At 37.4% G+C, this 25,303-nt stretch overlaps 1 protein-coding gene across 2 annotated transcripts in view; it reads right to left on the minus strand.

The window, feature by feature from the left end:
• Positions 1 to 25,303, minus strand: part of CPQ (carboxypeptidase Q) — a 460,527-nt gene that overhangs the window by 307,575 nt on the left and 127,649 nt on the right. For both annotated transcript variants that reach the window (XM_046642700.1, XM_046642701.1), the window contains exon 3: positions 3,396 to 3,603. In XM_046642700.1, coding sequence (XP_046498656.1) covers positions 3,396 to 3,603 — 208 coding nt within the window. The remainder of the gene's footprint in view (positions 1 to 3,395; positions 3,604 to 25,303) is intronic.

Consider the following 25,303-nt stretch of genomic DNA (forward strand, 5'->3'; position numbering starts at 1 on the left):
CAGGCAATTGGGACAGACTTGACAGTTCACCAAACTCATTTACCATCACCATAGGTATGAAGAAATAATAAACTTCCCAGCCTCCATGTAACTACATTCTGGCCAGTGAAATGTGAGTAGAAGTGAGGTAGAACATACTTCCCTTTTGATTATCGACTTTCTCTCTCTATCTCCCTACTTGCCAGCTGGATACATAGATCTTAGAGGCGATGGAGCCACAAGATGGAAAGGAATAGAAGGCCACCTGCTAAACACTCTCTTGGAACTATTATGTGAGCAAGAAATCAACTCCTATTGTGTTAAGCAACTGAGATTTTAAGTTGTTTGTTACAACAGTTAGTCTTCCCTACCAAAGCATGAACCAAAACTACCTCAAAGACATTATGATACAGAGTAAGCACAGGATGATGTAGGAATACCAGGAAAAGGTAGCTCACCTGGGCTGCAGCCAGATATCAGGCAGGGGTCCCCAGAAGAAGAAACATTTAAGATGAATCTTGAAAGACAGTGTGAGACAGTGAGGAAGGGAATAGAAGGTTGCAGAGGAAAAAGCATATGCAAAGTCATGAAATTTTGAGGAAATGTGGTGCACTGGGAAAGTGTTAGTGATTCCTGCCTCCTAGGATGTTGAGTGATGTTGGGAAATGGAGCTGCTCAATACGTATTTGTTGAAATGTCTGATAAAGAGCAAAACCTAGGAGATGTAGTAACTACTAGAAATGATGGATAAGGGAAAAGAAAAAAGTAACCAAGGACCATCTAACTTAGAAGGCAGAATAGATGGCATTCTCTTCACTGAGATAGCAAATACAGGAGAAAGAGGTGAAAGCATGAGCTCAATTTTGGAAAAACTGAGATGGCTGTGGAACATTCAAAAGAAGAATCAGCAGGTAGTTGGATGTATGGACCTAGAGCTTAGACAGTGGTATGGAGAGGAGAAGTGGGTTTGGAAAGTGTGGTGGTGAAAGTCATAAGCATCATGGGATTGCTCAGATAGAATATTCAGAGTGAGAAGCCAGAAAAATAGGGAAGAAAGAGGGAAAATGGGAAAGAGCAAGAGAGAGAGAGGAGAGAATATGAGAAAGAAGTCATGGAAGCCAAAGAGAAGGCTTATTGAAAAGCAGTCAATAGTGACAAATGCTTCAGAGAAGTGAATAAGATTGCCTGAGCAATGTCCATTATATTTGACAACTAGGCAGCTATTTTTGACCTTAACAAGTTCCATTTCAGTATTGGCAAAAGCCAGGTTAAAATTATCTACAAAGTGAATGAGAGATGAGAATTAGAGATAGGAACATAAAATACTCTTTAAGGAAAACTGGCTCTAAGAAACAATTAGCTAGAGGTGGACAAAGAGACAGTTTGTTTCATTTCGGGTTTTATTTTTCAGGATGAAAGACTTAAACATGTTAACATGCTGAATTCTCTGAACTTCTATTTCCCTATCTGTAAAGTGGGGATGGTAACACCCCTTCTGCTTGGTCCATTGGGTTTTTGTCAGAACAAATAAGATGACACATATGAAAGATTCTAAAGTACTATGTAAAGGGCAATGTTTTTATGTATTTATAAATGCTGAAAATATGGATTCATAAAAGTCAAGAGTCCAGTGAAATATGGTTGGCTATAAAATCAGTGAAAAATTATAATCAGTTTAGATCTAGAAATATTAATAAAAATGTATTTTTAATACACACTACAAGTTGCTGAACAAACCTTTGAAGCTAACAACAGATTTCTAAGTCCTATGCTGGATAAAACTCTTCCGGGGCTCCTAGGTTATAGCCTGGGTTTCCAGATGTCTTCATTACACCAGAAGAAAAAAATGCCAATTAGCCTTGGTAGATTGCAGTGCATTAAATCATCTGGGAATTTATTAGTCTTATAAGCAGTAGTTCTTAAATAAATATTTCTGGCAATCACTCAGTTTCACAAAGCAACAGACTAGCTCCATAATTTAGGTCTCATGACCAATGAAATCACGGTGAATGATCACAGCTTGCTGAGTATGTTTTTCTAAGGGGTGATTGAGGTATTCTGGGAAGTAAACTAGCCATTTTAGGACCTCCTCTTGGGAAGATTAACCATCCAAAAGAATATGGTCCAATCATTATATCGCTAGTCACCAAAGCTTTAAAGACTACAAAGAACGTTATTTTTAGCACTATGACATCAGTGGAACTAGTTTTTCTCTCATAAAACCTCTCATAAGTGGTTTTAACATGTCCCATCTTCCTCTCTTGGGAAGATACCTTATCCCTGTAAAAGCAATATGTCCCTTTCCTTTTATCTCTGCACTTTTGGACAACTCTCTCCTGACTTGGTTTCCTAGTTGCTAAAGTCTCCTCCTCAATCATTTTATTTTTAAGGGTAGAGCATGCTAATTAAGGTCAAGCAGCTGTGTCTACAGCTACAAACAGCAATTATGCAAAATAAATAAACTTTCCTTTACAATAGATACTAAAGATCTTACCTCGAGACCCAAATAAACCCTATTTGCAATTATTTTTTCATGTTTTTTTTATCTTAGAGAGACCAGGCTATAACACTAAAATGGTGCTTCTTTTATCCTTGTTTCTCAAATATTTTATCCTTAATGTGTGACATTACCATGTTTTAGCTATTAAACTAGGCCATGCCTGCAGGTCAATTTTTAGACCTTTTATCCACTGCAATGCTGAATTTGATTCTATGACTGAGGGTCAATAAGGCACTTCACAATTACCTCAATCAGAACAACAAAGAAAAAGACAAAACTTATGTTGCCCTCAAACAATACCACAAGTCATTTATATAGACCTTTATAGACAATCAAGTATATTTCAAAAAGTTTACCTCATTTATTCTTAAAATAATTTTGTAAATCTGTTATTCTTCATCATTACTGATTTATAGAGGAGAACGCAGAGGCCCAGAGGGTTTAAGAAAATTTCCAAAGCCACACAGTTGTTCAGGAGCAGAACCAGCTCTATATCCAAGGTCCTCTGCTTCCTCAACTCTTTCCACTACACAATAGATGGCCGCAACATTACCCACTTTATTTTTATTTCACTTCCCTAGCAACAATGGAAAAAAGCCTGGCTTCCTCTGAAGTCGATGAAACACAGTTATGAATTCAGTTCTCCCTCCAGTGAAAATACATAATATATTGGTTATATAAGGAATGTTATGGGATCATCATGGATGTGGAAAGCTTTTTAAAGGAATGCACAAATGATGCTTGGAATCCTGAAAAGGCCAAAGATATTACAAACAAATGACCAAATGTGGAATGAGGGGAAATTCCATGAACAATCAGTATTTTTTCATTTGAATGGTTTGTTTTTATTTCATAAGGGCTTCCCTTTCATGAAAAACCCTGGTTGTTGAAAGGATTTCAAATGATCATGACCAACCTGTAGATGGAGAACGAAGCCACCGATCGAATGAGGGATGCCAAAGCCCCGACTTTGGCAGCTTCCACCGCCCCCTGGACTCGGTATTGGACCGTGCTTGAGTAGTTGGTATAAGGTTGATTATAAACAACAATCTTCCCTCTTGCTTCTGGGGCCCTTCTCTGCAGTTCATCAAAAGAGGTCACCACCAGAACTTCTGCTGTAATGCCTATAAATAAAAGTCATACAAGATTAAATTATGGTTTCCAATCAGCCAGGTTGAATTGACACACAAAATGTCATGCATGCTCTATCCACTACATCTGGCAAACGGGTTTGAGAAGATCAAAGTTTCAGAGCCATTTGACATGGGAGACAGATTGTAGGGGTTAGCCAGTTTCCCAAGAGAATGAGAAGGCATTCAAAATAATATAAGGTTTTTCAACTCACTTGACCAGATGGTATTAAATCACAAATTTCTTGAAAAGTTAGCTTTTTTCCTTCTTTCGCACCCTAAGAAGTCATAAGTTTCACAAAATGACAGTAATTATTTATAAAGAAAATACATTTCAGAAAGCCTTCCTTGGGATTAATGAAACACATATTTATCTTTTCATAAAACTATTTTGATATGTTGCTAAACAACCTTCATTGACATCATACAAAGGATGGCCATTCATGAAGAATGCTCCTAGAAGCTGATGAACTTCATAAATCCAACCTTTAAAAATGGTTAATGTCACCTCTCCCAAGAACTGCAAAAAGACAGCTTATTTTCCTTCCTCTTTTATACTAAACATTCTTAAAGGATGTGGAAATGTCCCATGCTTCTTGATTTACAGCGCTTGTTCATCACTAAACACACCACTATTGTGAAGATAAAAATTGTGAAGATGTCGTGTAATCGTCCTATAATCCTCTTCTCTCACTTAGAAGAGATGTGCCATCTTTCTTCATATCACAAGACCTGCCCAGATATTCCTGATTAGGGAGGGCTTCACAGCTTCCAAGAAGTCATTCAAAAACTGCCAGACCACTGAAGATCCAATTTGATGGAGCAGTTAGAGTGATAAGAAAAACGTATTTAGTAACAAAGGCCAGATGTAGTGGCTAAATATAACTACCTACAAGAAAGTGGCAGGCGCCTACTGTTTCATGGCTTTAGCCATGCAGTCATGAAAGATGTCAGTAAAAACCAAAGTATCCACATGCATTTGGCCATGCTTCCTTAATCTTGCAAACTAGAGAACTGTGTTTTTCTGGAAGCTTAACAGATGTCATTAAAATATTAACTATTACTTGGAAAGTCCTTTTAAAATGCACTGCAGGTATAAAAGAATTCTTGCTTTCAACATACACTCCATCATATGGACCCTTTAGACTGGGTCATCTCCTACTTCTGGTTCCACCATCCAGACAGAATTTGTACTTTTACTTTAAAGTGATTGACTCCTGATCTATAAACATGTCTCCACCAACATTCAGAACTCAGAATTTAATTTATAACCTAAAAAAGGCAATGTAAAATCACAGAAAGTAAAGAAGCCACTAGCTTTTTCACATGATAAATATGTGTAAAAATACAAATAAGAGTTCAGTTAGACAGATTTTGAGATTCATAACTTTCTGAAACCTGGAGTTACCTTGAAATTTGACTGGCATTATTGTTGCCATAGTATGTGAATGTTGATGATGGTTTTCAGCTGTTCCTAATAAATAACATGTTCAGTGGTCCACCCAAGGGATATCCCAGCAATGGAGTAATTTTGGCATCTGGATTGGAGCCATTAGAAATGAAGCCAAATTTCTATAAATTTTCATAGGCCAAAATTAAAGTCATACAAGGGTAGTACTTCACTATGGTCTATGCTTTAAGTTCTTTTAACAAATGAGAGAGTGATGGAGCCCTGAAGAGCCAAAACCTAACCTACATACAACTGCCAATGCAAATCACTAGTAGCAGTTATAGGTCAAAACCTATCACCGTGAACTTAGAAGAAGAGTTCAAATTAATGTTTTCCTAAAAACTTAGAGTCATCTCTGATTTCATCTGTCTCCTTCATCCCCCACATCTAATCAATCCTCAAATACTCATAATTTTACCCCCTAAATATTGATTGAACCCAGGTCCTCTGTTCCACCCCATTACACTTTCTCACATCAGGCCCTCATTATCTCTCTTTTGGATTGCTATGAATCTTTCCACCTCCACCCACCACTGCTGGTGTCCCAACCTCCAACCCAGCTCCATCAAATTTAACCTCAACAGAGCTGCCACAGTGAACTACTTGAACTCCTGAAAAGTCAGACCTGCCTATGTCACCATCCCCCTGCCACTCTTCCACCTCTGCTGAAAACCCATCACTTCAACACACCATTCAAAGTCTATCTCTACAGACACAAGTTCCCTTTTATTTTAAATTCCATCAGTACTAAACATAAAAGTTCCCATTCTCACCATGCTAGTTCACTCCTTATTGTCTTTGTTCACACTATAGTATATCATGTCTCATTGACTCCATTCTCCCAACTTCATCATGTGAGTAACATCAATTTATCCCTCAGGATTCCGTTTAAGAATCACTCCTTTAGGAATTATTTTCTGGCCTCTGGCCTCTTGTCTGATCCCCCTTCTTCCTTCTTCTTCTTCCACCCCCCGGGAAGGTTGACACATGCATCACCTTCCTCTGGACTTTCAGAGTGTCCTGGGCATACCTGGGTGCTGGACAATGAAACTCTGCCTATTTATGACTCTCTCTACCACCTAAAATGTGATGTCCTCAGGATTTAAGGCCATGCTCATTTTTGTTCGTATCTCCTGGGCCTAGCAGAGTGCTTGGTGTATACGTAGACAATCAGTCAATAAACACTCCTTGAATGGCGCTGCTCCAAATGAGGGACCACTCACTTGGTCTAAAGCATTTCCACAGAAGTGCAATTTTACCTTCAGAGTTTGATAGCCCTTCTTCCGCAATAACTCAGCAGTCTCATTCTCTTATCACCCAGAGCACAGATACACAAATAACCAAGCAAAAAAGACCTTGGGGCATCAGAACAGGAATATCAATTCCAAGCATTAAAACTTGGGTACTTAAACATAGGAAAGCTCTTCTGATCTTTCTTAGAGCCTAGTTACTCTTACTTTACACAAAATTCTAAATCTAGTATTTAAACCTATAAATTTTGAGAAACAACAAATCAAATCAAAAGGAAGAGATTGATTTGGAAGCTGATAGCAATACCACAAAAATCAATGTCAGAGACAAGAACTTTGTGAAATAATGAATACTAATGGAATTTTCTGCAATGTTGGAAATGTTTTATATCTGTGCTGACATAGTAGCCATCAGACACATGTGGCTATTGAGCACTTGCAATGTGACTAATGTGACTCAGAAACTGAATTTTTAATGTCATTTATTTTCATTAATTTACATTTAAATTTAAATAGCCATATGTGTGTAGTAGCTACTATGTAGAATTCACAATCACTGCAGCCTCAGCCATCACATGAGCAAACAGCCAGCCCTGAGGGCCTTGCTTCCTGACAGTCCAGTAACAGATGTGACAGTCATGATGATGATCTCCTGCAGCAGTCATAGACCAGGTGAATTGGATTCAGTGTCCATCCTTTAGGAAGGTAGGGTGTGTACAAAGCATTTAAGGAAGATTTGGGCTCAAATTGAATGAAATAAAACTGGGCAATCTGGAAAACTTCACTCTTCTCTATTAGTTTGTATTTTGATACATGTTACATAAAGGAAATAATACTCACCCTCTACTCCAAGTCAGCAAGCTCCTGTTCTTTCCTGTACTCTCACCTGTTCTTCCCCTATGCTTTTCTTTCTCCCATTCTAAATGATAGAACCTGAAAACCTCTAAGAACACAAAACCCATGTCATATTTACAGTAAGGTCTGCCTTGACCTCCCTATTTACAATTCCAAACCACACACAACACCCTATCCCTCTTATCTTACTTAATTTTTACATAGAATTTATCAGCTTCCAGCTGCACCCACAACAATAATTTAAGTTACAAGCAGTGGTAGAATTTTTGTCTGTTTTATTTATCAATGTTACCAAAGTGCCTGAAATGGTGCATGAGACATAATATGTAAAATTCACACATACACACACTCAAAGACACAAATACACTATGTACACATGCACGTACTGAATGAAGGAAAAATAAAACAAAAAAATAAAAGTCTTTTAATACCCCATCCCTGATTGCTCTCCAAAAATGTATACATCTAAGAAATTTGTGTATTTCTGTAGGTCAGAATAATTGATGATAAAAATAATAATAGCTTTATTTGAGTATCTATTGCTTACACTAATGTTTACAGCAACTCGGCAACTCTGCATAGTAGTTATTAGGAGGATATTGAGGTGCAGAAAGATAAGTTTACACAACTACTAGGTGTTGAAGCTGAGATTTGAATTATTTGTTGTCTGAATCCAAGGGTCATGCTCCTTCTATTAACTGCATTGCTATCTTCCTTCACAAATGTAAAATATAACAAAAGAAAAGCTCAATATTTTCGCTTTAATAGGACTAAGAAGGAAAAATAAATAGGCATATAAAAGCCTGCCTAACCTTAAAGGACACATTAGACCAGATGGACTTAGTAGATATATACAGAACATTCCATCCAAAAACCACAGAATACACATTCTTTTCAAATGCACATGGAACATTCTCCAGGATTGATCACATATTAGGCCACAAAACAAGTCTCAAAAAATTTAAGAAGATCGAAATAACACCATGCATCTTTCCTGAACAAAAAGGTATAAAACTAGAAATCAACTACAGGAAGAAAACTGGAAAAGCCACAAAAATGTGGAGATTAAGCAAAATGCTACTGAACAATGAATGATTGGGTCAAGGAAGAAATCAAAGGAGAAATGAAAAAATCCCTGGAGACAAATGAAAATGAAAACACGACATGCCAAAATCTGTGGATACAGCAAAAGCGGTTCTAAGAAGCAAGTTTATAGCAATTCAGGCCTACCTCAACAAAGAAGAAAAATCCCAAATAGACAACCTAAACGCACATCTAAAAGTACTGGAAAAAGAACAACAAACAAAGCCCAAAATCAGCAGAAGGAAGGAAATAAAAATCAGAGCAGAAACAAATGAAATAGAGACTGAAAAAACAATAGAAAAAATTAATGAAACCAAGAGCTGGATCTTTGAAAAGATAAACAAAATTGACAAACCCTTAGCTAGACTCACCAAGAAAAAAAGAGAGAAGGCTCAAATAAATAAAATCAGAAATGAAAGAGGAGAGATTACAACGGACACCTCAGGAATACAAAAGATAATAAGAGCATACTATGAAAAGCTATATGCGAACAAATTGGATAATCTAGAAGAAATGGAGAAATTCTTAGAAACATACAACCTTCCAAAAGTGGACCAAGAAGATGTAGAAAATTTGAATAGACCGATCACCAGTAAGGAGATCAAAACAGCAATCAAAAACTTCCCCAAAAATAAAAGTCCAGAACCAGATGGCTTCCCTGGTGAATTTTACCAAACATTCAAAGAAGATTTAACATCCTTCTCAAACTCTGCCAAAAAATTGAAGAAGAAGGGAGGCTTCCTAACTCATTCTACAAAGCCAACATTATCCTGATACCAAAACCAGACAAGGACAACACAAAAAAAGAAAATTACAGGCCAATATCACTGATGAACATTGATGCAAAAATCCTCAACAAAATACTAGCAAACTGAATACAACAATACATTAAAAAGATCATACATCATGATCAAGTGTGTTTTATTCCAGAGATGCAGGGATGGTTCAACATCCACAAATCTATTAATATGATACACCACACTAACAAAATGAAGAATAAAAATCGCATGATCATCTCAATAGACGCAGAGAAAGCATTCGACAGGATACAGCATCCATTTATAATAAAAACTCTAAATAAAATGTGTACAGAAGGAAAATACCTCAACATAATAAACGCCATTTATGACAAACCAACAGCAAATATCATTCTCAATGGAGAAAAACTGAAAGCTATTCCTCTAAGAACAGGAAGCAGACAAGGATGCCCATGTCACCACTCTTATTTAACATAGAATTGGAAGTCCTAGCCAGAGCAATCAGGCAAGAAAAAGAAATAAAAGGGCTCCACATTGGAAAAGAAGTGAAACTGTCACTCTTTGCAGACGACATGCTTACAGTCAAGTCGCAGGATAAAAAATCAACATACAAAACTCAGTTGTGTTTCTATATGCTAACAACAAAATAGCAGAAAGAGAAATTAAGAATACAATCCCATTTACAATTGCAACAAAAAGAATAAAATACCAAGGAATAAACTTAACCAAAGAGGTGAAAGATCTTTACACTGAAAACTATAAAACATTGTTGAAAGAAATCGAAGAAGACACAAAGAAATGGAAAGATATTCTGTGCTCTTGGATTGGAAGAATTAACACTGTTAAAATGTCCATACTTCCTAAAACAATCTATAGATTCAACACAATCCCTATCAAAGTTCCAACAACAGTTTTCACGGAAATAGAACAAAGAATTTTAAAATTTATATGGAACAACAAAAGACACCAAATAGCCAAAAGATTCCTGAGAAAAAAATAACAAAGCTGTTGTTATCACTCCCTGATTTCAAAATTTGCTACACAGCCATAGAAACCAAAACAGCATGGTACTGGCACAAAAACAGACACACAGATCAATGGAACAGAATCGAGAGCCCAGAAGTAAACCCACACATTTATGGACAGCTAATATTCAACAAGGGAGCCAAGAGCATACAATGGAGAAAGGAGAGTCTCTTCAATAAGTGGTGTTGGGAAAACTGGACAGCCACATGCAAAAGAATGAAAGTAGACCATTCCCTTACACCATGCACAAAAATCAACTCAAAATGGATTAAAGACTTGAATGTGAGACCCGAAACCATGAAACTTCTAGAAGAAAACATAGGCACTACACTCTTTGACATGGGTCTTAGCAGCATATTTTCAAGTACCATGTCTGACTGGGCAAAGGAAACAAAAGAAAAAATGAACAAATGGGACTACATCTAACTAAAAGCTTCTGCACAGCAAAGGAAACCATCGACAAAACAAAAAGACAACCTAACAATTGGGAGAAGATATTTGCAAACCACATATCAAATAAGGGGTTAATATCCAAAATATACAAAGAACTCCTACAGCTCAACAACAAAAAAGCCAACAATCCAATTAGAAAATGGGCAAAGGATCTGAACAGAGATTTCTCCAAAGAAGATATAAGGATGGCCAACAGGCACATGAAAAGATGTTCAACATCATTAGCTATCAGGGAAATGCAAATCAAAACTACAATGAGGTATCACCTCACTCTGGTCAGAATGGCTATAAGTAACAAAACAGGAAACAAAAAATGTTGCAGAGGATGTGGAGAGAAGGGAACCCTTGTACACTGCTGGTGGGAGTGCAAACTGGTGCAGCCACTATGGAGAGCAGTATGGAGTATCCTCAGAAAATTAAGAATAGATCTACCATATGATCCAGCTATCCCACTGCTGGATATTTATCCAAAGAACTTGAAAATGCAAAGGCATAAAGATGCTTGCACCCCTATGTTCATTGCAGAATTATACACAATAGCCAAGACATGGAAGCAACCTAGGTGCCCATCAGGGGATGAATGGATAAAGAAGATGTGGTATTTATAGATGATGGACTAACAATTATTAAATCTGAATAGAGGATACTTTTTTGCAAGTTTGCAATATTTTAAAAATTCACTCCATTTGAGAGAATTGGGGAGAGGGGATGTTACTAAACTTCCCATATATCCTATATTTTGCCCCCCTCTGAACAAGACATGGAGGAATGCTACTACAAACACATATGACTTATTTTGTAACTTAAAAAAATATGTAGGTTAGTCAACAATCTGATTAAGAAATGAGCAAAAGACCTGAACAGACATCTGACCAAGAAGATACATAGATGGCAAGTAAGCATATGAAAAGATGTCCAATATCATATAAATCAGGAAATTGCAAATTAAAACAACAATGCAATACCATTAGACACCTATTAGAATGGCCAAAATCCAGGGCCCCATGGCTGAGTGGTTAAGTTGGCACACTCTGCTTCGGCAGCCCAGGGTTTGGCTGGTTCAGATCCTTGTCGTGGACATGGCACCATTCATCAGGCCGTGCTGAGGCAGCGTCCCACATAGCACAACCAGAAGGACCTACTACTAGAATATACAACTATGTACTGGGGGGCTTTGGGGAGAAGAAGAGGGAAAAAAATAAAGATTGGCAACAGATATTACCTGAGGTGCCAATCTTAAAAAAGAAAAAGAATGGCCAAAATCCAAAACACTGACAATACTAAATGCTGGCAAGGATATGGAGCAACAGGAACTCTCATTCATTGCTGGTGGGGATGCAAAACAGTACTGCCACTTTAGAAGATAGCTCAGCAGTTTCTTACAAAACTAAACATACTCTTATCAGACGATCCAGCAATTGAACCTATTGGCATTTACTCAAAGGATATGAAAACTTACGTCCACTCAATAACCTGCATACAGATGTTTATAGCTTCTTTATTCATAATTGTCAAAGCTTGGGAGCAACCAAGATTTCCTTCAGTAGATAAATGGATAAATAAACTGTGGTACTTAGACAACGGAATATTATTCAGCACTAAAAAGAGATGAGCTATCAAGCCACAAAAAGACATGGAGGAGGGGCTGGCCCCGTGGCCGAGTGGTTAAGTTCGCGCGCTCCGCTGCAGGCGGCCCAGTGTTTCGTCGGTTCAAATCCTGGGCGCGGACATGGCACTGCTCATCAAACCACGCTGAGGCAGCGTCCCACATGCCACAACTAGAAGGACCCACAATGAAGAATATACAACTATGTACCAGGGGGCTTTGGGGAGAACAAGGGAAAAATAAAATCTTTAAAAAAAAAAAAAAAGACATGGAGGAAACTTAAATGCAATGTTAAGTGAACGAAGTCAATCTACAAAGACCACATATGTATGATTCCAACTATATGACATTCTGGAAAAGGCAAAACTATGGAGACAGTAAAAAAGATTAGTGGTTTCCAGGAAGTGGGGGAAGAGAAGGATGAACAGACAGAGCACAGAGGATTTTGGGGGTAGTGAAACTATTCTGTATAGTAACATAATGGTGAAACAAGTCATTATACATTTGTCAAAACCCGTAGAATGTACAATACCAATAGTGAACCCCAATGCAAACTATGGGTTTGAGCAATAAAGATGTGTTAATGTAGGTGCATCAATTGTAAAAAGGTACCACCGTGATGTGGGATGTTGATAACAGGGGAGGTTATCCCTGTGTAGGGGAAGTGAGTATATTGGAATTCTCTGTACTTTTCCCTCAGTTCTGCTGTGAAACTAAAACTGCTTTAAAAAATAAATTTTATTAATTAAAAAATAATTATTTTATTTATATATATTCAAAAAAAAGGTTGTGGCCAGTAAAGCCTGTAATCAGAAATGCCCTGATGGGGAAGTTCTCCTATACGTGGGAAACACAGAACCTAGTATAGGATTGAGACCACATATTCAATCAAGATATATTGAGAGCTTAACTATGTGATCGGAATGGTCCTAGAAGACCCAACAGTAAATAAGACAGATATGGTCCCTTCTCTCAAGGCATTTCAATAAATACTTGTCCTTGGTTAATTTTGTTTCCATAATAATTTAAATCTCTGGATCAAGTTTTATTACAGATATGAATCAATATTCTAGAATAACAGTACCACTTGAGTTGCAGGTACCATGAATCTGTTTTCTAATTGCTGAGGTCAAAGAACACATAGAGTCTCTCATACTTGCAAGTAATAGAAAATCCGGGTTCAGTTGGCTTAAGGAAATGTCCAGTTGGCTTGAGGAAATGTATTGGCTCATGTGAGCAGTAGAAGGGCTGGCCTCAGAAAGTTCCTGGCTCCTGGTACTGCTCTCCTTCATCTTCAGCATGTGTGTGGTATTCTGTCCCTGCACAGCTCCTGGTTCTCCCAGACCTCACATCCTTATTATACTGTCCAGGGAAAGAGAGAGTGTCTTCTCCATCAGTTCCCACAAGAAATACAGAGCAAGCTTCATTTTCCCAGAAGCCCTCCCAAAAAAAGTCTGTTTAAGACTCATGGGTTATATGCCCACTCTGAATCTAACACTATGGTCTTGACAATGGGATGTGCTGACTACATTAAGCCAAGCAAGGCTCACTAGACTTGAGTAAGGAGCAAATCCCACCCAAACCATGGCCGAGAGTGGGTGAAGGCCACCCAATCCCAAATAGAGGGAAATGGATGCTGGGCAGCAAACAACAGATGGCCACCACAGGGAATGTCTCTTGATATTGCCACAATATGTAGCACAATGCTTTTCCCATATTCTGCATTCAATATGTTTGCTGAGTTGAATTAAATTGACCATATTTTCATGGTCCACTTTGGCAGAGTTAAGAGTGTCTAAGGTCATTCATCCCCAACCACTCGAACTCAACAAAATGAATGGGAAGATTTTGATGAGCTACTGAAGAGCTACCAATTAATGAAAACAAGCATCCATTTAACACCATTAATAGTTTATTAATCCATACCAGAAACTTAAACAGAAATGCTATGTTAATAGAAACATTAATGCAACAGGAACCCACAGCTTGCATAGTTCCCAAGATTTTATGTGGGCAATTTATGATCCTTGAACGACATCTAAGAAGCCACTTTTCTATACAACCTCGTGATGGAAAAGTGAAAATTCAAGCATTTGCAGACTTTCCATCAGGTTATAGGGCACGATTTTCAAATATTTAAAGAAAAAGACATCAGGTCTGTACTCAATATAAATTAAAAAGGTGAAAGGTAATAATTCTTCAGTTCAAAAGATTTACATGAAACTAATGATAACTGGAGCCAGCCCTGGTGGTCTAGTGGTTAAGATTCAGTGTTCTCACCCCTGCAGCCAGGGGTTCGTTTCTCAGTCAGGGAACCACACCACCCATCTGTCAGTTGTCATACAGTGGTAGCTGCATGTTGCTGTGATGCTGAAAGCTATGCCACCAGTATTTCAAACACCAGCAGAGTCACCCATGGTGCACAGGTTTCACTGGAGCTTCCAGACTAAGAAAGACTAGAAAGAAGGACCTGGCCACCCACTTTCGAAATATTGGACATGAAAATCCTATGAATAGCAGCAGAACATTGTATGATGTTGCACTAGAAAGTGGGAGGATGGAGCAAAAAGACCGGGCAGGGTTCCACTCTGCTGTACACAGGGTCACTAGGAGTCAAAATGGACTCAACAGCACTAATAACAACAACAAACGCCAACAGGAATAACTATTATATGCACACTCTGGCTAGGCACCATGCAAAGCTCTTCACATGCATTACTTCATGTAATCCTTATATTGCTGTCACCTGTTTACTAATGGTGAAAACTGAGACTTGAGGTAGGTCACAGAATTTGGTTAGTTGTAGATCTAAGATTCAAACTCAGAACTATCTGATGGAAACCTTCTATCCCTAACATGGAAAAAGATAAAGAGAGCAACAGTCCTTCTGGTAATTGAATCCTCATCCAGTTAGTCATCCATATGTTTGTATCTACAAGATACCTAACTCCCAGACATATGGAATGTCTTAGAAGCCATCTCTACTAAGATTTTTAGCATATTATCTTACACAGCGTAAGGTATTTGCTGGCAGCTACATAGATTATAATCTACAGACACAGAATAATTATTGATGAGTGATTCTTTATATAACTTTATTTTTTCTCTCTTCATTTAATCCATTTTCAGAGTGTTCATAAGACTGTCTCTTCACACAGGCTTACTTGATGGTCACTTCAGTAGAGACTTAATTATAATAAGAATACTGAGCGAATGTTCTTACAATGTGCCAGACATTGTTCTAAACGTTTTACTTATATTAACTCTTGATTCTCTCAATAGCTCTATGATGTAGGTACTTTTATAATCCTCATTAAATACAAAGTATTTTATTCCTTTATAATTGTATTTTACTTACTTGTTTCCTACTTTATTACCAAAATAATTTGAGAAGGTTTGCAAAAGCACATTGAAAAAAATAAAAATAAATGAAGAAAGAAAGTAGAGAAAACAAGTGTAAAATAAAATCAAATAATGCTAGGGTTAACATGACAGAAAAAATAGATGTCATAAGGTTTGTGCAGTTGCTAGAGAGAACCATAAGTTTAGCTATAAACTGCTTGGCAAACAAAGCAAAGAGTGAAACATAATCTGTCACAAAATTCAGTGTCCATAATAGGAAAACAAGCCAGTTGCTCAGGAGAAGCACAAATTTCCTACATGAAAGTTATTTTGTGAGTCATCACAAAGAAAGTGCCATGTGACATGATAATGGACAAGAGTTCATTCTACCACAAGTGTAACAAGTGACAACATTGTTCCTTTTCCCCTATAGCCATTTTCTCCCTCTCCTTCAGAAACAGAACCTTTTAATGTCGCTGGGAACATGACTACCTAGGGAAAAAAAGACCTTGTTTTCCAACTTCTCTGTTGCTTCTCATACTACTTAATAGAGAAGGCATGTGTCTTTATCCTCCCCTTGACTCCTTCCCGATCACTCAGATGCAGATGGAAGGCACCATCTTGCCATGAGGTAGAGTTGGAAAGGAACATCTAGACAAGAGTCAAGGTTCCTAACCCATGGAGCATGGTTACCTCGAATTTTATATGACAGAGAAAGAAACTTCTATCTTGCTTAAGCCACTGTTATTTGGGGTTTTCTGTCATTCTTGGCTAACTAAAGAATAAGAGGAATAGCAACCTCCTTTGGAATTGGTGATCAGGAAAGACCTCTCTCTGAAGAGACATTTAAACTGAGAACTGAAGGATTATGCTAAGGAGCTATGACTAAGAAAAGTGGCAGCAACAGTACTCTTTCCAGAAACCCTAAGGCAAGAAAACTTTTCTGAGGAACTGAAGGAAGATCATTGTTTCCAGAGTGTAGTGAGAAAGGGCAAAGAGAAACAAGAGACAAAGTTTGAGGAAAAGGTAAGACTCTTATCATGCAGGGCCTTGTGGGTCATGGTAAAGAATTAGAATTTGTTCTGTGGTCAATGGAAGAACAGTGTGTGGCAAACAGTCGGCCCTCAAACTCTTGCTAAATGAGTTTTTTCCAGGTATTTTAAAAGATAACTCTATGTGATGATAATTTTTCTAGGCAGGAGGACCTGCAGGGAGGCATAGGACAGAATTTTCATATGGAGAATATTGCTCTTGCATTCACAGAGTAGAAGAGGGACAGACTTGAAGGGGTGAGACCCATTGAAAGGAAAAACCTGGACAAAGAGGATGGTGGCCTGGCCTGATTCTATAGGCCAGGAAAATAAGTGGATAAATTTGAAATCTATTTTAGAAACAGAATCAACAGGTTTTGCTGACTGATTTGATGTGGTGACAGAAAGACAGGTACAATGAGAAAAAAGAAAGAACTATTTGATGGGAATTAAAAACCAAAGAGTTAAAGGATGGATTCTCTATCAAAAACTTGGAGTGAACATGTGTTCCACATTGTCAATTCAAGGCAGAGCAATACATATTGACAAGATAATTGATATTCTCTTACAAAATTAAGACTAACAAGGACACATGACTGAATCCTTGACCATCATACTTCTATTGGTTGGTGGCCAATGAACTCAGATTTTCCTCAGAATACAGTTGCCCAACACAGGCAAATGGGTAATCAAGGCCCCAAATGTACTGGTAAGGATCTGACATAGACATTGCCCTGACCTCAAGGAATTTAAATGTAAATATTTAACTAGCCTACAAATACATTAGCCTACAAAAGAATAAAAGTAAACAGTGCTAAAAATGTGATTTGGACTATCATGGTTTCTGGAATCAAAGAATTCAAAGTATCTACATCTTCAACTTGTTTGTCTTCCTTCTCTCCAATCTCAGTAGGCATATGACCCTCTTTTCTGAGTCAATCCTTCAACTTGTGCTTGGCTTTCCTGAAAACTGAGTTTAATTACCAGTTCTGCTTCTTGTTAAGCTGTACATTCTTTGGCAAGTCACCTAAGCTCTCCAAGCTTCAGTCTCTATATAATAACAAATTCACAGCAACGTTGTGAGGATGAAACGAGAACACGTACTTGGAACCCTTGTGTAACTCAGAAAACCAAAATAGAAATGAAAGATATTCATTTACCATCTTCCCATTTCTCTACTTCCCCTCACTGGCAAATTTTTTTAAAGATTTATCTACTCCATCCATTTTTTTTTTCTCTCTCTCTCTTTTTAATAACAGCTTTATTGAGATTAAATTCACTTAACATACAATTCACCCATTTACTTTTTTTTTTTTGAGGAAGATTAGCCCTGAGCTAACTGCTGCCAGTCCTCCTCTTTTTGCTGAGGAAGACTGGCCCTGAGCTAACATCCGTGCCCAGATGGATCCGTGCCTCTACTTTATATGTGGTATGCCTGCCACAGCGTGGCTTGCCAAGCAGTGCCATGTCCACACCCGGGATCCAAACCGGCAAACCCTGAGCCACCGAAGTGGAACATTTGCACTTAACCGCTGCGCCACTGGGTCGGCCCCACAATTCACCCATTTAAAGTGTACCATTTAATGGTTTTTAGTATATTCATAGAGTTACGCAACTATCACCACAATAAATTTTAGAACACTTCATCAAGACAGATATTGTGCCATTATCAGTCGCTCCCCATCTGTGTGCCCCCCAGCCCCTAGCAACCAGTAATCTACTATTTGTCTCTATGGATTTGCCTATTCTGGACATTTTATATAAATGGAATCATACAAAACGTGGTCTTCTGTGGTTGGCTTTTTCCACTTAGCCTAATGTTTTCGAGGTTCATCCATATTTTAGCATACATCAATATTTCAGGCCTTTTCATTGCCAAATAATATTATATTGAATGAATATACCACTTCTTTTATCCATGCATCAGTTGTTTAAGGACTCATCTTTGTATTCCCTGCAGTGAATCACATGATGCCTGTGAGGACTGTAAGCCCCTGATATTAGCAACTGTGTATTATTCATTTCTATATCAACAGCACCTGCACCCAACTGGCATGTAGCAGATGTTCAATAAAAGTCTATTCAATGAATGAAAGAATGATAAAGGTTCAAAAATCATTTATTGAAATAATTTCTATGTTGACAGCAAGATTTAGATAAATGCAAGTATCTAGATTCAGATTAGTATATTTCATTCATTAACCCCCAGATAGCTCTAATAATTAATTTTATCAAAGTGAATAGACTGCTTCCTTTAACGTAGCCTGAATTTCTTACCTTGGAATGAAAACGCCCCTGGAGCATGCATCCATCTAGAGTCCCTTCACATTTTGTGCCAAAAGCCTTTGGCTTTCCAGATTCTAGTCTTTTTAGTGAAAAAAGTATTGTTTCCAAAATAATCAGGAAAAAAAGGTGCAAAGTTGCCTTGGCAGCACTCACAATCCTCAATCCAAGTGATAAAGAATTTTGTATTCCATTGACTAGGGGAAAAATAGAGCATAAGGAAATCAATAGATTGATTTTCTGTCTATTAAAAAGAAATTAAAAACTAACAGGTGAAATTGGGTTTACTGTTTGGTCCCATCCTTGATTTAGCTAAGTAGACAGAATAATGACAAAAAACATGTTATTCATTCAAGAAGTACTTAATACCTGGGTAAGATCTAATGAAAATAAAAAATAAATATAAGACATTCCTTAGTCTGAAGTAACATAAGTTAATTTGGAGTGATGAAATAATTAATCACATGCAATAAACAGCTACCCAAATATCATAAGGAGGCCTGTTATAATGCTAAAAGAATCCAAAGCAAGTGGACGTCAGTCTCTGAATGAACTTGCACTGTCCAGCTGTCAAAATCAGAAGCCAATCACCTATAGGCTCTGCCCTACCCAGGACCCTTGCAGTATCCCAGAGAAATCTCTGAAATAATATGATGCGTTTTATCTGCTGTGTGATATGCCAGTGGTGAAAAGAGACCTAGGTACCAGAGTGAGCTGCCATCTTCCTAGCCACTCCCACCCTCATCCCTCGTCTGCTGAGGCCAATCTGACCACATATTCTGCAGGCCTTGGTGCTCAGGGTAATTTCCTCAAGGACTCAAGTCCAGCCATGAACATCAGACTGACAGTCTAGTGTCCTGTGGCCCTCACTTAATTCCTACTTATCGTTCAGAATTGGCCCCTCCTTCTGGAATTTAATACATCAACTCATAGAATATGTCTCTATCTATAAGTAAAATGACAGCCTGGCATCAAAAAATGTCAGGTTATCTGGGTCAATAACCACACGAAAAGATGTTCGACATCACTAATCATCAGGGAAATGCAAATCAAAACTATACTAAGATACCAACTTACACCTGTTAAAACGGCTATAATCACTAAGACTAAAAATAACAAATGTTGGAGAGGGTGTTGACAGAAGGGAACCCTCACACTGCTGGTGGGAATGCAAACTGGTGCAGCCACTATGGAAAACAGTATGTATATTCCTCAAAAAACTAAAAATAGAAATACCAGATGACCCAGCTATCCCACTACTGGGTATGTACCCAAACAATTTGAAATCAACAATCCAAAGTAACATATGTACCCCTATGTTCATGGCAGCACTATTCACAATAGCCAAGACATGGAAGTAATCCAAGTGCCCAGCGACTGATGACTGGATAAAGAAGACATGGTATATATATATACAATGGAATACTATTCAGCCATAAAAAAGACAAAATCATCCTATTTGCAACAGCAGCAATGGACCTGGAGGAAATTATGCTAAACGAAATAAGCCAGACAGAGAAAGACAAACACCAAATGATTTCACTCATATGTGGAATATAAACAAACACATGGACAAAGAAAAAAGTTCATTGGTTACCAGGGGAAGGGGCGTAGGGGCTGAGCACAGGGAGTAAAGGGGAGCACTTATGTGGTGACAGACAAGAAATAATGTACAAATGAAATTTCACAATGATGTAAACTATGATGAACTCAAAAAAAATGTTTGAGAAAAAAAATGACAGGTTATCTGAACACAGTCACCTAGATAAGTACTGTTCCCTCAACTTGGAAAGGCACCTTGGAAAGGTTATCAGCGTGGGCAACACCACGTTCTTCATGCCCACCTGAACTTGGTGATCTGGGTGCTAATTTCTGTTAGTGCTCTCCAGGCCTCGCCCCCTTCCAGCCTTGGCTTATTCCCTCCCTCCCACGAGAAACGCCTCGAATATCTCTTTTCTAGATAGAAGAATGGTTGAGCTACATCGAGGTTCAAGTTGAAAGATGGTAAAAGTTAGGCTTAGATTGGAGCCAAATTCTAGAAGGCCTCTACCTGCCACCTGCGCCAAAATGTTTGGACTTTTTCCTGTCGTCATTGTGGGAAGAGGGAACAGTGGAGGTTTATAAGTAGGAGATGAACAAAATGAAATCACAATTTACTTCATAACCACATCCTTCTGACATAAACCCACAGGACCAAAATTATAGGAAGAAGTCTCTCACTCTGTTTGATTTGAGGGCCCAAAGCACTGTCAGCCTAAAATGAAAAACATTTTGGCTTTCTTTAAAATGAGTATGTTGTTTCTTTTTTATAAAGAGAAGAAATAACATATGGTCAGAAAACAAGACACCAGCTCAACTTGAAAAGAAAACCTTGAGAGGGACTCTGCATTTTCTAAGATCAACCTCTGATTTGTCTCTTGGCTGTCCTAGTAGCAACATTGTCCTTTCCTCCGACATAAATGGTGCTGTGCCAGGTACTTAAGGATTTTACAAATGTTCAAGAAGACTCATTCCTGTTTTCAAGAATTTCATTATCTATGGATCGCTTCCAAGCTACCATTCCCCAACCCCAACTATCCTTACCCAGGTTTATGTTTGCACCTGAGACATCCAAAACAATCTGCCTAACAGCAAAGATAGCTACCTCCCAATCACACTAACATGTCAATTCCTCAAGCAATATTTTACAATTACTTTCAAAAAGAGAAGTTCTTTATTATGCATGAGGCAAGAGACATAGACTAACCACATTTTTTCATAAATAGGTAAAACTAATACATGCTGTTTAGTGAATAGGCTCATCAATTTTTAAGTGCTTTTAATCCTCTTAAAAATTAATGTAAATTTAAATTTAATTAAGGATGAATGGCTGGGAAACATCTTTGCTATGGTATGTAACCCAGTAAGGATGCCAAACCATCTTGAAAGCACACAAAGCTGTGGGAAGTTATGATGCTGCTCTTTTTTTAGAAGCAGGGGAGGATGTGAACAGGAAAATACCTATGCAAAAAAAGTTATGCTGGGGGCTGGCCCTGTGGGCTAGTGGTTAAGCTCGGTGTGCTCCGCTTTGGTGGCCCAGATTCGCAGGTTCAGATTCCAGGTACAGACCTACACCACTCATCAGCCATGCTGTGGTGGCAACCCACATACAAAATAGAGGAAGACTGGCACAGATATTAGCTCAAAGCGAATCTTCCTCAGGGAAAAAAAAAAAAAAAAAGCTATACTGGAATAAAGTAGTGTTCCTAAATGAAAATATTGCTATATTAGAATATTAAAAAGAACTTATTTGGTAAAAACTTAATATTTCTCTTTAGGTACTCCAAAGAGAATTGCCTCATAAGAAAATACAATCATATATGGAAATAATAATCCACAAAGAACAGGAATTATTAGGTTAATATCCCAACTTTCAGAGTCACCAATGTGAATTTCTAAATAAAGCCCATAAACAAACATTTAGTTTATATTCAAGTTTCTCTTTCTTTCCACTTCCATTAGTTTATACAGTCACTCATGGGAAATTCTAATTCACGTAAAGTAAGCACAAGTATTGGATTCATTTCCTAAATATTTTCACATGCCAACAAAAAAGCCATTTGGATAAATATCTATAAATGCTGCAAGAAGTTAGTGGCCCTTGGCATATTTGAAAGATTAAATGAACAAGTCAGCAAATTATTTTAAATTGCTCACCAAAATTAGAACATAGGTTCAAACCTCCTTGAAACAGAAATTTATTTATTAAAAATGTCTATAATATAGAGATTTTTTTCCTTTTGTTATAATTCTATCTTATAAATTTAAATATTTGCACAACATGCTATACCAGTAAAAGATTTTTGGTATCCCTCACATTTTTTTTATCAGTTTCATTTATTTTTAATCCTGTGTCTGAAAACAGTCATATTACTTACAACACTATTTTGATGAATTCTTAATTACCTCAAAATTTATAATTAATTAGATAATTTATAATTAATTATATATTTATATATTTATTATAGATCATATTATAGATTATAATTAAAAATGTGATAATTTATAATTAATTAAAAATTAATTTGGTTTTCTCCCATTTTGTTTCAAGCGATATAAATAAAATTAGTAAAAACCAAAAATAATGATGAAGCTAGCCAATTAGAGTGGGTCAAGGGCCTAGTGCGTGAACTGTTACCTAAAAATAAGGCATAGGCCTCATTCTTTCTCTAATCAAGGTATAATACTATTTTTAAAATGAAAATGTCTATAAAATGCTAGAAAGAATATCATACAGATAACGTGCTATAGTTCAGATTTTAAGACTGGTGGCAAATGGATCTTAGATACTGTAAAATTCTTTAGTCTTACAAAGTTTGAAATGAAGACATCAGTAGACTTCCAAAGATCCAGGACATTTTGTTAGCTTAAACTTGGAAAGTTTCTGTGGTAACTCAAAATTATTTGAACAAACACTAAAAATGAGATGCAATTACAATTTTATTTTGAAATCTAGCCTTCTTAAAGAAAACTGAATAACATTTCTCTAGACTTCTGTGTTAAGCTCTACTTGGTTTGTCATTTTAACATTTCTGAGTGCAATACTCTCTCTTAAGTACTGTAGAGGACACAAAGATAAGTTAGACAAAAGCCATGTCTTCAAAAATTTCACAGACTGGTTGGCAATTGCTTCAGTGAGAAATAACATATGGTGAATGGATTTGACAAGAGTATAGATGTCTCTCCCAAGCAGAGGAATTTCTAACCAGATCCCACAAGGAGTCAGGTGAACATATGAGTGTGACGCTGAGGCTATCCTTAAGCAGTTGAAGATGAACAGACTTTACAGTGTGGTTTGGTTTTTCATCACTACATCCTAGAGCTGAGAAATTACACTCTTCCAGTGATATACTAATAATTCACATGTGCAAACTGTGTTACTATATAGAGTGCTTTCACACATATCCTCTTATTCATGTCTACAGCAATCTTATCCAGTAGATAGGACCATTTCCCTCATTTTCTATCAGAGAAAGCTGGGGCTGACACATTAAACAACTTGTCCAAAGTTACTCTAACCACTGAGAGATTGGGATTCAATTAGATATTCCCTCTTTTCCATTCTTTCCACTATCTCACACTGCCTCACCACATTTCCCTGAGGCACTCTCATTCATTCATTCTCAAACATTCATTCTCAAACATTTATTTATCGTCAGCAATGTGCTGGGCACTGGGGGAAGAAAGTGCGTAAGATATGGTGTCTAACCTCTAAAAGATCATTGTCTTTTAGGGAAGACAAACCCATAAAGAGCTAATTATATGTAATCTGCAAAATGTAATGATAAAGCTAACAGACAGGGATAGCCAAAAGTGTCCCAATGTGCAGAGGTAAGGAGAAATCAAGGAAAGACTCCTGGAGAAGATGAATTCCAAACCGAATCTTCAAGGGTAAGTAGAAGTTAGCCAGGTGAACGAGAGAGGAAGTTGGAGTACCAGGGGAGGATAGGGAGAGAGTTCTTCTAACAAGTTTGATGTTACTAGAGACTAACACTCAATTCAAGAGATGAGGCTGGAAAATTTATTACTCAAGAGCTGAAATTGAAATATACAAACTATAGGGAATCTATTTTGATTTGTAATAGAATGTCCCTCCTTTCTCTTTCAACATTACATTTTGCATTTTTTCACAAGCAAAGTATTTTTACCTACTTCAATTTTTAATCAGCTTTTTATTATCCCTAAGATGCAGTCACAGTCTCAGCAGACTGGCTGTAAAAGTAGCAACAGCACCCGATCCCAGCTTTGCCCAAGGCCATAAAGAGCACACTTTTCCTTGAGAGGTGTGAATCCCTCACATATGTTCACCCTGACACTGTCTCTGGTCCCAAGATTAATATATTCAACTCTTTGGCAAACTGAAACGGGAAAAGAGCCTTTCAAATCTGAATATAAATATACTTTGTTTTCAAGGTTGGTTTGGGTCTGAGCACAATCAGTCTATAATTTAGCATCTAAAACTGATCCCATGTATTCTAGATCAGTGATTCCAAAATCTAGCTTTAAAGAAACTATGGTTGTACTTACCCTCAAACGACTTTCCAGGAAGAAGCTCTAGCTCCACCATCAACAACCAAAGCTGAAATTTTCTTTAAACTATTCTTTGATTTCTTTTACCGGAACTGTGAAGAATTATTATTGTGTGCCACGTCAGTATTAAAAAATTCCTCTTTTCAATTTCTTGAAAAGAAATTGTCAGAAATTATAGGATGAATGATCTTCAAGATATATAGCTCAGTGAAAAGAGCAAAGAGCATTAGCTGTGTAGGTAGAAAAGGAATGAATATACAATATACTTCTATATCACAGACTCTCATGGGAAGGATTCATGGGCAACTGCTAAGAGTGGTTTTCTCTGGCAAAGGGAACAGTGACCAGGAATCAGAAGTGAGATACAGACTTACTTTCCCTTGTGTTGCTAGAATTTCTCTTTATTGTGGTCATATATTAACTTCCTCTGCCCCTTTTTCCCAATTTTAATAAATCATGAAACATGTTAATCATATAAAAATAGAGAC

This window comes from Equus quagga, chromosome 16 (genome assembly GCF_021613505.1).
Source record: "Equus quagga isolate Etosha38 chromosome 16, UCLA_HA_Equagga_1.0, whole genome shotgun sequence".
Taxonomy (NCBI): Eukaryota; Metazoa; Chordata; class Mammalia; order Perissodactyla; family Equidae; genus Equus; species Equus quagga.